This window comes from Loxodonta africana, chromosome 9, assembly GCF_030014295.1.
Source record: "Loxodonta africana isolate mLoxAfr1 chromosome 9, mLoxAfr1.hap2, whole genome shotgun sequence".
In the NCBI taxonomy this organism is placed as follows: Eukaryota; Metazoa; Chordata; class Mammalia; order Proboscidea; family Elephantidae; genus Loxodonta; species Loxodonta africana.
The window spans coordinates 102,192,858-102,206,429 of NC_087350.1; the positions used below are offsets into that span (position 1 = coordinate 102,192,858).

The 13,572-nt window shown below is 36.0% G+C and overlaps 1 protein-coding gene across 4 annotated transcripts in view; it reads left to right on the plus strand.

Annotated features, from left to right (window-relative positions):
- ZDHHC21 (zinc finger DHHC-type palmitoyltransferase 21) overlaps window positions 1-13,572 on the plus strand; it is a 68,247-nt gene that overhangs the window by 18,481 nt on the left and 36,194 nt on the right. For all 4 annotated transcript variants that reach the window (XM_010587939.3, XM_023545264.2, XM_003407346.4 and 1 more), the window contains 2 exons: window positions 6,056-6,167; window positions 9,376-9,514. In XM_010587939.3, the coding sequence (XP_010586241.1) occupies window positions 6,056-6,167; window positions 9,376-9,514 (251 nt within the window). The remainder of the gene's footprint in view (window positions 1-6,055; window positions 6,168-9,375; window positions 9,515-13,572) is intronic.

A 13,572-nucleotide genomic window follows, 5' to 3' on the forward strand; every position in this document is an offset into this window, starting at 1 on the left:
ATCATCGAATACTTCAGAAAAGGAAATGTTTATGCTTTTAACCATTTTTTATTTTTTCAGAAATAATTTTAGATGCCTTTGTGTTTTCTTAGAATAATTTGTATATTGAGACCCACTGTACGTATATGCCCAAGTATGAGGCAATTTGAATATAAAGAAGTTCTTTGTTTTCCCGTTGATTTAACATCCCCAGAACTTGATTATATAAACTTTCGGGCGTATAGATGAAATAGTCAAATGAAACTGTTAAATGTCTATATATATATATTTAAATGATTTTGTAGTTACACATGCATGTTTGAAATAACAAATGTAATACTTTTAGAAGTATCACCTTTACCACTTTGACATTTTATGCAATGATTTCATTCAAACTCTTAAAAAAAAAATCCAGGTTTTTTTAGTATAATTCATATAAAATGCAAAAATCCATTGCTATCGAGTTGATTCCGACTCATAGCAACCTCTGTAGGACAGAGTAGAACTGCCTCGTGGGGTTTCTAACGCTGTAAATCCTAATGGAAGCTGACTGACACATCTTTCTCCTGTGGAGTGGCTGGTGGGTTTGAAGTGCTCCCCATTTGGTTAGCACTCTATTGCTTTAACCACTGCGCCACCAGGACTATAACTCATATACCATATAATTTACCCATTTAAAGTATACAATTCAGTGGTTTTTAGTATATTCACAAAATTGTTCCACCATCACCACCACCGGTTTTAGAACATGTTCATCTTTAAGCTCTTAACCTGCGTGTTTTAGTGTTTTGACATCACTAGAGCCACTTTAGGAGCCCTGGTGGCACAGTGGTTAAGAGTTGTGGCTGCTAACCAAAAGGTTGGCAGTTTGAATCCATTGGCTGCTCCTTGGAAACCCTATGGGGGAGTTCTACTCTGTCCTACGGGGTAGCTGTGAGTTGGAATCGACTTGATGGCAACAGATTTAGAGCCATTTTTGACACGGTATTACAGAGCAGACATCTTAATTCCACTTGTTGTTGTTGTTAGGTGCCATCGTGTCAGTTCCGACTCATAGCGACCCTGTGCACAACACAACGAAACACCGCCTGGTCCTGCACCATCCTTACGGTCATCGTTACGCTTGAGCCCATTGTTGGCAGTCACTGTGTCAGTCCACCTCGTTGAGGGTCTTCCTCTTTTCCACTGACCCTGTACTTTACGAAGCATAATGTCCTTCTCCAGGGACTGATCCCTCCTGACAACATGCCCAAAGTATGGAAGATGCAGTCTCACCATCTTTGCTTCTAAGGAGCATTCTAGTTGTACTTCTTTCAAGACAGATTTGTTCGTTCTTTTGGCAGTCCATGGAATATTCAACATTCTTTGCCAGCACCACAGTTCAAAGGCGTCAGTTCTTCTTCAGTCTTCCTTATTCATTATCCAGCTTTCACATGCATATGATGCAATGGAAAATTGCATGGCTTGGGTCAGGCACACCTTAGTCTTCAAGGTGACATCTTTGCTTTTCAATACTTTAAAGACGTCTTTTGCAGCAGATTTGCCCAGTGCAATGCGTGTTTTGATTTCTTTACTGCTGCTTCCGTGCGTGTTGATTGTGGATCCAAGTAAAGTGAAATCCTTGACAACTTGCGTCTTCTCTCCCTTTATCATGATGTTGCTTATTGGTCCACTTGTGAGGATTTTTGTTTTCTTTATGTTAAGGTGTAATCCATATTGAAAGCTGTGGTCTTTGATCTTCATCAGTAAGTGCTTCAAGTCCTCTTCACTTTCAGCAAGCAGGGTTGTGTCATCTGTATAATGCAGGTTGTTAATGAGTCTTCCTTCAATCCTGATGCCTCATTCTACTTCATAGAGTCCAGCTTCTGGGATTATTTGCTCAGCATACAGATAGAATAAATATGGTAAAAGGATACGACCCTGATGCACACCTTTCCTGACCTTAAACCACTCAGCAGTCCATTATCCTGTCCGAACAACTGCCTCTTGATCTATGTACAGGTTCCTCATGAGCACAATTAAGTGTTCTGGAATTCCTTTCTTCATAATGTTATCCATAATTTGTTACGATCCACACAGTCGAATGCCTTTGCATAATCAATAAAACACAGGTAAACATCCTTCTGGCATTCTCTGCTTTCAGCCAGGATCCATCTGACATCAGCAATGATATCCCTGGTTCCACGTCCTCGTTTGTATCCAGCCAAAATTTCTGGCAGTTCCCTGTCGATATACTGCCGCAGCCGCTTTTGAATGACCTTCAGCAAAATTTTGCTTGCATGTGATACTAACAATATTGTTTGATAATTTCCACATTTATTTGGACCGCCTTTATTGGAAATAGGCAAAAATATGGATCTCTTCCAGTCAGTTGGCCAGGAAGCCAACTTGGCATAGACACGTGAGCACTTCAGTGCTGCATCCATTTGTTGGAACATCTCAATTGATACTCTGTCAACTCCTGGAGCCTTGTTTTTCTCCAGTGCCTTCAGTGTAGCTTGGGTGCTTTCCTTCAGTTCCATTGGTTCCTGATCATATGCTACATGTTGAAATGGTTGAATGTAGACCAGTTCTTTTTGGTACAATGACTCTGTTCCTTCCATCTTCTTTTGATGTTTTCTGTGCCATTTAGTGTTCCCCCCATAGAATCCTCCACTATTGCAGCTTGAGGCTTGAAGTTTTTCTTAGTTCCACTTAGGTTGTTTTAAATATAGCATGTTTTGAATTTGTCTGATGCTGTCCCTCACAGTTTTACCCCAGGCTATAAGTATGCATATAATACTGATCAGGGTCATGTATTCACTCATATTTTTGCTTTTTTCCTTCCTTTTTCTATTTTTAAAGGCGATATGTGAGATAGTTGTTGACAGTGATTTCCTACACTGTCAACTGATTCTATCAGGGAACCTTTATTAGAACCCAAACCTTGTGCTGATTTTGGTAGTTTCAAGTTATATTTCTCTCCCTAAAATATTACTTTTTTTCCTTAAAAAATGTATATGTGTAATATATTGTTTTCTGTGGTTACCGTCAACTGTTAATTAGATTCTCTCTCTCGACTCTGAAGAGGGAAAGGGAAAAGGAAAAGTCTGAGTTGGCTTATAGATATGTGGGCTAGATTAAGCTTCATGGTTTTGTTTTTTTTTTTAATTGCTACAAAAAAAAATAATGTTATGTCCTGGGAACCTTAAAATATAAATTTACATATTATAGATGGTAACTTTAATTGAATTTCTAGATTTTTGTAACAACAATTTCTTCTTTGTTCCCTGAACACATTGATGTGGGTGTGTGTGAGAAAATGTGAGTTCACATAGATATTTCTCATATTGGATACTAGTTTAGTATCTTAAATTTAGCCAAAGGAATGGTTCAGGCTCTTTGTTTTAACACATTTATCGTCTAGACCAGAGGTTGGCAAACTTTTTCTTTTCTGTAAAGGGCCAGACAGTATATATTTTCAGCTTTTGAGCCATACATTCTCTCTTGCAACTACTCAGCTCTGCCGTTGTAGTACAAAAAAGCTATCATAAATGATATGTAGATGAATGGGTATAGCAGTGTTGAGATAAAAATTTTATTTATGGACACTGAAATTTGAATTTCATGATTTTTACATGTCACAAATTATGTAAAATAATTTTTTTCAATAATTTAAAATAATAGAAACTGTTCTTAGTTCACAATTTGTACAAAAACAGGTGATGGGCTAGATTTGCCCACAGACTGTATCTTAGTTTGCCAACTTCTGGTCTAAACTACAGAATTGTAGACTTTCTCTGACAATAACCAAATAGCTTCTTCTTTTCTGAGACTACAGCCTTTTAGGTATGAAAGGGAGAATTCATTCTCTAGAACATGATGTGTTGCTTTCTTTAAAATTGCCAATAACGAATACACTATATTTATGTTTTAAGGGACTAGTTTAAGAACATAAAGTTTTTATGTTGTCTTTTTCACGAAAACTGAGTAATTGGGTTAGTAGTGTAAAGAATCTACTTCATGTCTGTATTCCTTGCAATATATGAATTCAGAGTTTTAGTATAACATTAGGTTGTTTGGGAGCGGCGAGCTAAGTGGGAAAAACTGACGTACTTGTTATATCATGTTATGTATTAAATGAGGTTCAATCTCACAGTTTGTCTCTGAATTAAGCTTTAATATTGTTGCTCTTTCGCATGATATTGTTTTCATTAAATGTAGAACCGTTAGTAAGAAATCAAGGAGGATTTTATTTAAAAACAAGATTTTAAATGTAAAAGATAATTTCTCAACTTTTATATTATTGGAACAATTAATTTGACATAGGTTTTATTCATGTTATTGATTTCTTTAGAGACAAAGAATGTAAAATTCTAGCATATTGATCTTCTGTCCAATAAACTAAAAAAATAGAATTCAAATAAGAAATACCTTCAGAAAATTGAAGACTATCTACTAGTATCTTGTTTATCTTAATATTTAGAATATTTCATTTCTTTGTTTTAAACTTTTCATACTTCAGCAAGCATTCAGAGAGTGCCTCCTGTGCGTTTGCTTTTAATGAGGTTATGTGGTAGTTTAAGTATAAGTGATGGAAGGTATAAGAATTTTGTGCAGGTACAATCTCATTTCAACCAATATGAAAAAGATACATTTTTCGTAATAAAGCAGTTGTCTTATCTTGATAGATGACTCTCCTGTATAATTTTTGCATGTCTGATTACAGCAATTTATAATGAAAACAAGTGCTTTTTCTCCTTGTTTCTGAAAACTTAGTGTTTTTAGCACAGAATGTTATTGTGTGCTGTTTTCACTACAGGCTGGAAGAAATTGTTACTTGGTCATAGGGCAGAGTTTTGTAAAGGACTCATTTTTTCTTGTTAAATAGCAATTGTTGTCTAACCGTCTTCACTACTGAAATTATTCTGACACCTCCTAAACCCACCTGACATCCTTCTCCACCCACCCCATGCACATTCCAAATGAATCCATTGATATTAAGAAAATAAAATGGTTTAGAGAAACCAAAACCAAACCTGTTGCTGTGGAGTCGATTCCGACTCATAGTGACCCTAAGGGACAGAGTAGAACCGTCTCATTGAGTTTCTAAGGAGCAGCTGGTGGATTCAAACTGCCGTCTTTTTAGTTATCAGCTGGAGCTCTTAACCACTGTGCCACCAGGGCTCTGATTTAGAGAAGGGGGGAAATGCCATATGTTTTTCAGTGAGTTTATAGTGTTGTTTAGATTTATTAATCTGCTACAACCAGGGCTCAGCATTATTTTTTCTTTAGTGTGTTTAGGTAATGTTATATCTAAAAATTAATTCATTTAAATAAAATTCTGTTTTTTTAATAATTTTTATTGTGCTTTAAGTGAAAGTTTACAAATCAAGTCAGACTCTCACATATAAACTTATATACACCTTACTACATATTCTCACTTCCTCTCCCCCTAATGAGTCAGCCCGCTCCCTCCTTCCAGTCTCTCCTTTCGTGACCATCTTGCCAGTTTCTAACCCTCTCTACCCTCCCATCTCCCCTCCAGACAGGAAATGCCAACACAGTCTCAAGTCTCCACCTGATACAAGTAGCTCACTCCTCATCAGCATCTCTCTCCAACCCATTGTCCAGTCCCTTCCATGTCTGATTAGTTGGCTTCGGGAATGGTTCCTGTCCTGGGCCAACAGGAGGTTTGGGGACCATGACCGCCGGGATTCTTCTAGTCTCAGTCAGACTAAAATTCTGTTTTAATGTAATAATCTGGTTATACTTTAGGGTTTTATCATTGGTTTTTACTCATGTTTTATTTAGAAATATGTCCAAAACCCAAACACATTGTTTTCTGTCCCTTACTTTGACTGTAACAATAGCATCTTATTTTACAGCGTTTAAAATTAGAAAATAGAAAATAATACACACATGGAAGGAAACAGCAACGTTTACAACAGATGCGTTTACATTGGAGATGTGGAAGAAGAAATAGCTCTCAAATATATTTTGAAGACTTCCTGTAAAACCTTGTAAACATTTTATAGGTTTATTTCACCCCTTAGTCATTTGCTTTCATTAAATGGATTTTAATTTCCTTCTATAGAAAGGGAGTTCTGGGAACTGTGTAACAAGTGTAATTTGATGAGACCAAAGCGTTCCCATCACTGCAGCCGCTGCGGACACTGTGTTAGGAGAATGGATCACCACTGTCCATGGTAAGAGAAGAATAATTCACTCTTAACAAAACAAAGAAAGATTAGTAGGAAAAAATTAAGTTCTTAGCAGGTTTAAAAAAAAAAGTTAAAATAATACAATTAAAAAAATTTTTAATAAGGAATACCTTTACATGGTCATACAGTTCTATCAACTTCTCCCCAAGTCATTTTTCCAGAGATCCTATCTTTGCTAAGAAGGAGAAATTCAAGCAGAAAACAATAAGAATTAGTGTGCACCCAAATATTACAAAATAACTAAGGTGGTTACATTAAATGAGGCAGTGTATATAAAGCAGTTAACACAGTATCTGGCAAGTAGAAAATAAAATAATAGTAGCTGTAATTTTTTGTAACTGTCTTAAACTACATATATCCTATTACTTGTATTCCCCTTTACATTTGTTTAATTTGGTAATTTCAGATACCCTGATACCCCTTTTCTCCCAAATTAAGCCCTTTTCAGCATCAAGCACTGGATATAGGCATTAACACTACATGCATGTTGGGTGTGTGTGAGTGGTAGTTAGCTGATTCTGCTGTACTGCCAATATTTTTGGTTAGTAGGGGGCTCTCGTAATATTTAAACAAAATGCTCAGTTGAGAAATAGAATTTTAAAACAAGTGCAGTGAGAATTCTGCATTGTATCTCATTTCAAAGCTGTCACAAAAATCTGTGAAGAGGATATTTATTTAATTCTGTTTTCCTAGCATTGGATCTCTATAAATATTTAAGTTCATGTAGTATAGCGCTTTATAAACATATCTCTATACATAAATATTTGTTTTATACATACATGCATGCATATATGCAAAGTGAACTACATTTAACTAAATTTATAACTACATTTATTTGAAATTGGCTCAAGGGTAGAGTTTAGCATTGCCTAATAATTTTAATCAAGTTAGAGTTTCCGTCATTTTTGATAACTTATTTTGATAGCATTCCTAATTAGTTTTAGTGGAAATTTAGTTTTTGCCATAAATTATTGATAATTTATATAAAAGATAATTTCCTGAGATTAGGAAAAAATAAGACTATTTTAGATAAAAACACTTTATTACTGTATAAACTTTTTTTTTTAAAAAAGCCTCATTTTGTCAGGAGAGTAGAGGGTATAACAGATTAAAAAAAAAATCCCATTGCCATTGAGTCAGTTCCAATTCATAGTGACCGTATAGGACAGAGTAGAACCACCCCATAGAGTTTCCAAGGAGCACCTGGTGGATTCAAACTGCTGGCCTTTTGGTTAGCAGCTGTGGCACTTAACTACTATGCCACCAGGGTTTCCGTATAACAGATAGTAGGTATTAAAAAATGTGTCTTGATTAATTCCCAAGTAATTTTCTAAACCTCAGTGATCTGTTTACAGTCACTATAGTTAAAGATTAAAAACAGCAAAGTAGAACATACCATCAGATGAGTGGTAATCACACTAAGAAACTCAAATTTCATACTTTTTAGCATAATATTTCTGATTAAAAATGTAATAAACGTTCCTGATACAGTTGGAAATTGATGTGTCTTTTTAAAAGAATACAATCATTTATTTTTAAGAATTAAAAAAATAAAGCGTCAACTAGGAATTGTTTTGTCCTATATAGAGACTAAAGATATTATTTGTATATTTTTAAGGAATAAAGACTGGCTTGTTGGTGAAATAAAGTGCTATTTACCCTAAATAAGAAGATTGGGGTGACTGTTTCTAGTCCTCTTGTTTCATCGTTTTAGTTAGCTTCCCAAAATGTTGGTGGGAGGGAGATGGGAAATAGAAAAACTTAGAGGAGGGAAAGGGAGAGTCGACAAGGGACGTAAGTAAAGTAAGGGATATCCCTGCATATTGAATTCTCTGGTAGAACACTGCTGAGGTATTCAGAGGGCAAAGGAAATAAAGGTATGGTATACATTGAAAGCAAGGAGAATCTTTGGCGTGTTCAAAAATTGCATTATCTTAATTGCCCAGCAATTTTAGATTCAGGGTCAATTCTCAGATTGCTGCAAGGTTTCTTAAATATTTCTGGCTCTGATCACTCTAAGTAGTTTAAATGCTACAAAAAGAACTCTGACTTAAAGATTGAGCACCTTAGTACTGCTTCAGGCTCTGAATAAGAAGAATACTGTGACCATAGCAGTTATTTCTCAGACCTTTTGAGGACAGGAAGGATGGGACAAGGAGAAGTCATTTTTCAAGCAACAGCTGTTCACGAAGCATTTTTGAATGTGCACGTAAGCGCACTTCTCTGATAGGCATGCTTGCGAATAGCAAAACACTGTGAATTTTCTTGTTTACCAAGAATGAACTCTTGACTCCAAGAAATGTCTGTGTAAGGTTTTCAGTTCTATATTTGATTTTAAAAAATAGTTAAACAATACACCTCAAAACAACAATTTAATTTAGGAACCGAGTGTATTTTATTTTCTTTTTTCAGACAGTGACAAATATTTTGAAATGAAATAATTTGTGCAAGGTAATTTATAGTTTTGAGCTAGGGTTTTCTGCTAGAGTTTTAAAATACTTTGAAAATTTTGAGAAAAATAATTAAATTTTGAGCAATAAAATATTGAGCTTTAATTAGCCTTGGAAATTTGGGGATTATAACATTTAAATCTTTTCCTTTGCTAGGGTTCACTATTATATTAACGAATGTGTAACTTTTAAGTATGTAAATTAATTTTTTTATTCTCAGCAACCAACCAAGGATAGATTTTAAGAGTAAGAAAAATAGCGAATGTTTAGCAGTTGTGTTGGAGAGGGAAATCTAAGTTATGTTACCTCGTGGACTACAGATCAGTAAGTAAGTTCAAGCAGCCTGTGCGTACCTTGCTTACTGAGCAATCCGTCCCTGGTAGCACAGTAATGGAAGAGCAGTCTACAGAAGAAGGTTCTTGTTTTCTTGGCCACTGTCATTTCTTAGGGTTCATCCTCTGGCAACTGGTTTAACTCCTTCCTGATTTTATACCAATGAAACAAGGAGACTACCTTCTGCTCTTCTGCCTCACGGGGTTGCTGTGAGTTGAGGGGGGTCATATACATGGACTTTTCTATGTGATACTGCTTGTAGGTTTGAGGAGCTTTAGCATATCTCTGTGAAGTTGAACATAAGTGAAGTCGTGTATGTTTATTTTCAGATTTCATAGTCTTACCAATCCTGAAATTAACATCTTATTAACGTTTAAAATATTGTTTCTTTTTCATTTTTTTTCCTTCAGGATTAACAATTGTGTTGGTGAAGATAATCATTGGCTTTTTCTGCAGTTGTGTTTCTACACAGAACTTCTTACTTGCTACGCACTGATGTTTTCTTTCTGCCACTATTATTACTTTCTTCCACTAAAAAAGCGTAACTTGGTAAGAAATGTTTATACCCACTGATGTTAGAGCAGCTGTAGCATACAGTTATTAACGTGTGGTTTCTTTCAGTGCAGAATATTGAAAGCAAAAACAACAACAGCAAAGGCTTTCCCCTTGGCTTTTGATAGTAATGATAAGATCAATGTTTAGGGCACTTTAAAAGGTTATCCTTATATATATACCATTGAGGCAGTGCTTTTCCCGTTTAATAGTGTTGCAATAGATGTTAACAAGACTTGCCCAAGATAGTGATGACAGTAGTGATGATGAAGATAGCAGCAACTAGAATTTTTGAGTCCTTAGCTATGATCTGTGTATCTGTCACTGTGCTATGGGCCTGGAATACATTATTTTAATGCTCATAACAACGACATGAGGTAGGTACCATCTTCCCCTTCCTCCTGTTTTTATAGATGAGGAAACAGACTCATGGAGATTATTGAAGGCATAAAGTAGGAGCTGGGATTAGAATTTAATATTCTGTGTTTTTATTTATTTATTTTTTCCTTAACTAGTACTCTTTCCACTTTATTTGATCTTAGATTGTGTTTTTGAAAAATACTGTGTGTGTGTGTGTGTGTGTGTGTACAGAGATTGAGAGGAGAGGGTGAAGGGGGAGAAAGAGAGAGTGAGAGCAAGCAAGTGAATGTAAGCGTTCATGTGAAAGGAGCAAGGTAGAGAGGGAAAGAGAGGAAAGAATAGAACCCCTGATGGAGAAAAGGTTTTTCCTTCTTATTTGTACCATATTTTACTGTAGAAATCTTTTATATTAAACAAATAACAAATTCAGTGGTGATTGTTGTTGCTGTTGAGTGCCATTGAGTTGATTTTGACTCATAGGGACTCCATGTGACAGAGTAGAACTGCCCTGTGGAGTTTTCTTGGCTATAATCTTTATGGAAGCAGATTTCTAGGTCTTTCTCCCACAGAGCTGCTGAGTAGGTTCAAACTGCCAACCTTTCACTTAGCAGCTAAGCTCTTAACTGTGTAACTAGTATTAATTATACCATCTTACTATTTCTTCTGTATTTGACCGACCTGCTCTTTGTTTCTTTCTTTTTTTTCTCCTTTTTGCCTGTTTTAGGATGTTAGTTAAAATATATATTTTTTTAATTTACCTTTTCTGATGGCTTTTCTTCTTTGACTGTTCTTTTAATTGGTTTCCTCAGAGACAAAAACATTCTTCCTTGATTTTTTGAAATCTGATATAAATTAGTATGTTCACCATTTATCAGATAGTGCAGTGACCTTAGAACATTTTAACTGTATTTGCTGTCCCTACCATCGTCATTTTGGCATTGTGGAGTCTCATACAGACACAGAGCTGAAACAATGCCAAGACAGTGTTGCTTGTAAAACAATACATACGTTGCATGTAGTCAGTATTCATTTTGAATTATCCACGTATTAATGCTTTTCCTTATGGGATTATTATTTTCTGCCTTTTAGTACAAGTTTGCTGGAACAAATTCTCCCAGTTTTGGTTTACCTGAAGGTGTCTTTATTTCCCCCTTTTTGAAGACTGTATTTGCTTGGCGTAGAATTATAGGTTGGCGGTTATTTTCTTTCAGTTTTTAAGAGATATTATTCCATTTGTTGTAGTTTTTGTCATTTCAGGTGATTCTTATGTATACATTTTAAACAAGATCCCCAGGTGATTCTTCTGTATCAAATGTAGATTCTGATTCAATATATATGGGGTGGAAAGGCAAATTATCAGCAGGGGGTTGAACCAGAATGAACCGGTTCGAACCCTTAATGAGGTGCCTTGGTGTTGTTTTCTTTGTATTTTTTCTGTTTGAGGAGAATAACTTTCACTTTCTTTTTTTCTGTGTTTTCCTTACCTCTGTGCTTCAGACTGGATCTTTTTTATTAATATATTTTCTGGATTATTAATCAACTTTTCTGCTCTGTTCAATCTACTGTTAAACCCTTCTACTGAGTTCTTAATTCAGTTATTTTTCACTTTTAGAATTTTCATAGCTCACATTCTCTGTTTTGTCATCTATTTTCTTGGACATTTTAGTCGAAGATATTTTCATGTCTGTGATGCTTCAGTATTGAGATCTCCTTGTGAGTCTCTTTCTATTGTCATCTTTCTTTTCTCTCTCTGTTTTCAGATAATTGATCCTGTCTTCTGACATGCCTGATAAGGTTTTGTACTTGGCATTGTGTATGACCAGTTGTTGAGGATCTGGTTGATATTTTCTTTCTCCAGAGGTGATTTACTTTTTTTTTGGATAGGCAGTAAAAGAAAGCTCATTGTGATCCAGCCAGGTGTTTGTGTGGCAAATATTTCTAAGGCTAATAAGAGAGCTTTGATCTTATTAAAGCAGTTCATTTGTAGGTGACGTTTATTGAATTTACTGGCGTTTGTAAGGGTTTATGCTTGTTGGGTTCTAGTCTTTGATAAGAACTAGTTTCACTTCAGTGTGTCTTACTCTTACGGTATAGCCTATTTCAGGGGCCTCGGCTGAAAAACTGAGGGTTGTGCCCTACAGTTTTTGCTCCCCCAGCTCTGTGAATTGACAGGAAGCCCTGAGCCTCCACTTCTACCCCACCTTCATATAGCACTGCTGCTTATGGAATGGGAAGTACCTTGAAGTAAAAAGCAGTGCAGAATATAGGGCTCACCTTAACACATTTCTGTTCTCTAGGATCTTCCCGTTTAAATCCTGGCTACTTTCCAGTAGCTGTTTACTTATCAATTGATTGGATTCTGTCTGGCTTTTAGGTGTCAGCGGCAGTAACATTTTGTTTAAAAATCATCTCAGGGATTCTTATCAGTTCTGCCTAGTTTTCCAACTCCAGGAGGTACCATTCATGTCATAGTATAGGAAAAAATGGTATCCCTTGGAGTTGTGCACTGCAAAGCTCCTCTGGTCCTAATGTTTGAGAACTGCTGTGCTATAGGAAACGAGAGTCAAGATGGACTTTATAGGGCAGGTAGAGATTAACCAGATGGAGAAAAGGAGGAAGTCATTGCTGGACAACGAAACAACAAAAAACTTGATGCAGTTGTTGGAATAACTGGCCTTAAGGTGCAATTTGTTATAAAATATCATCTATTTATCAAATATTTCTAAGGCTGACAGAACACCATATTTACTACAGCAGATCTTTTTAAAATAACAGTTGTTATTTTTATAAAGAGAGAAAAAAAATGAACATTACCAATAATTTTATCACAGAAGTCACCATTATTACCATTGGCCTTCTAAAAAAAAGTTTTACGGTAAGATATACTTCAAACATGCCTATACACCATCAGTGATTTTTTATAAGTCTTCACCTGTGTCCTTCTCATTTTTCTTGAAAACAAATGAAAACAAAAAATATATCCAGCTATTGATTATGTGTGTTGTGTATAACTGACCAGAGCATGATTCCCCTTGTTGCTGTTTCCATTATTTGGGATATGGAGTAAGGATTCTCAGAGGTCCCTATCTTTGGAGATTGCATCAATGAGGACTCCGCGTCCTTCCTTTGGGAATAATGATGCAGTTAAAGTATGTCATAGACTTTGACCCTGGAGTCTTTTGTCAGCCAGACTGAAGTGAAGGCTTGAGTCTGTAAAATGATCTTTCTTCTTTATATCCTTTCAGGTAGCTAGATGGCAGCATAGTATCTTCTGTAGCCCATCTTTAAATTCCAAAGCTAAGTGCTTGGTCTGTGGCTTGTTTTATTTTTTAAAGGGGGGGGGGGGAGGTTGTGTTTTGTTTTCTTTAATGTGAAAGTATTCCAAGAGGTTGCCCTTTGAACTTTGTTGTAATGGCACTTAACCTGTATTCAGTAGGTAACAAGTACTTTATGGTTATACCAGCATGTTACTACATTACGGTTAAGCATAGGGGAAGGAGAGAGTTGAGAGGAAGCAGGCTGTTAATGTTGTTGTCTGACTCCTAGTGACCTTATAGAACAGGGCAGAACTGCTCTGTGGGGCTTCTTAGGAGGTAGTCTTCATGAGAGCGGATTGTCGTGTGTTTTCTCCTGTGGAGTGGCTGGTGGGTTACCACAGACCTTCACATTAGTACCCAAGTTCTTAACCATTGCAC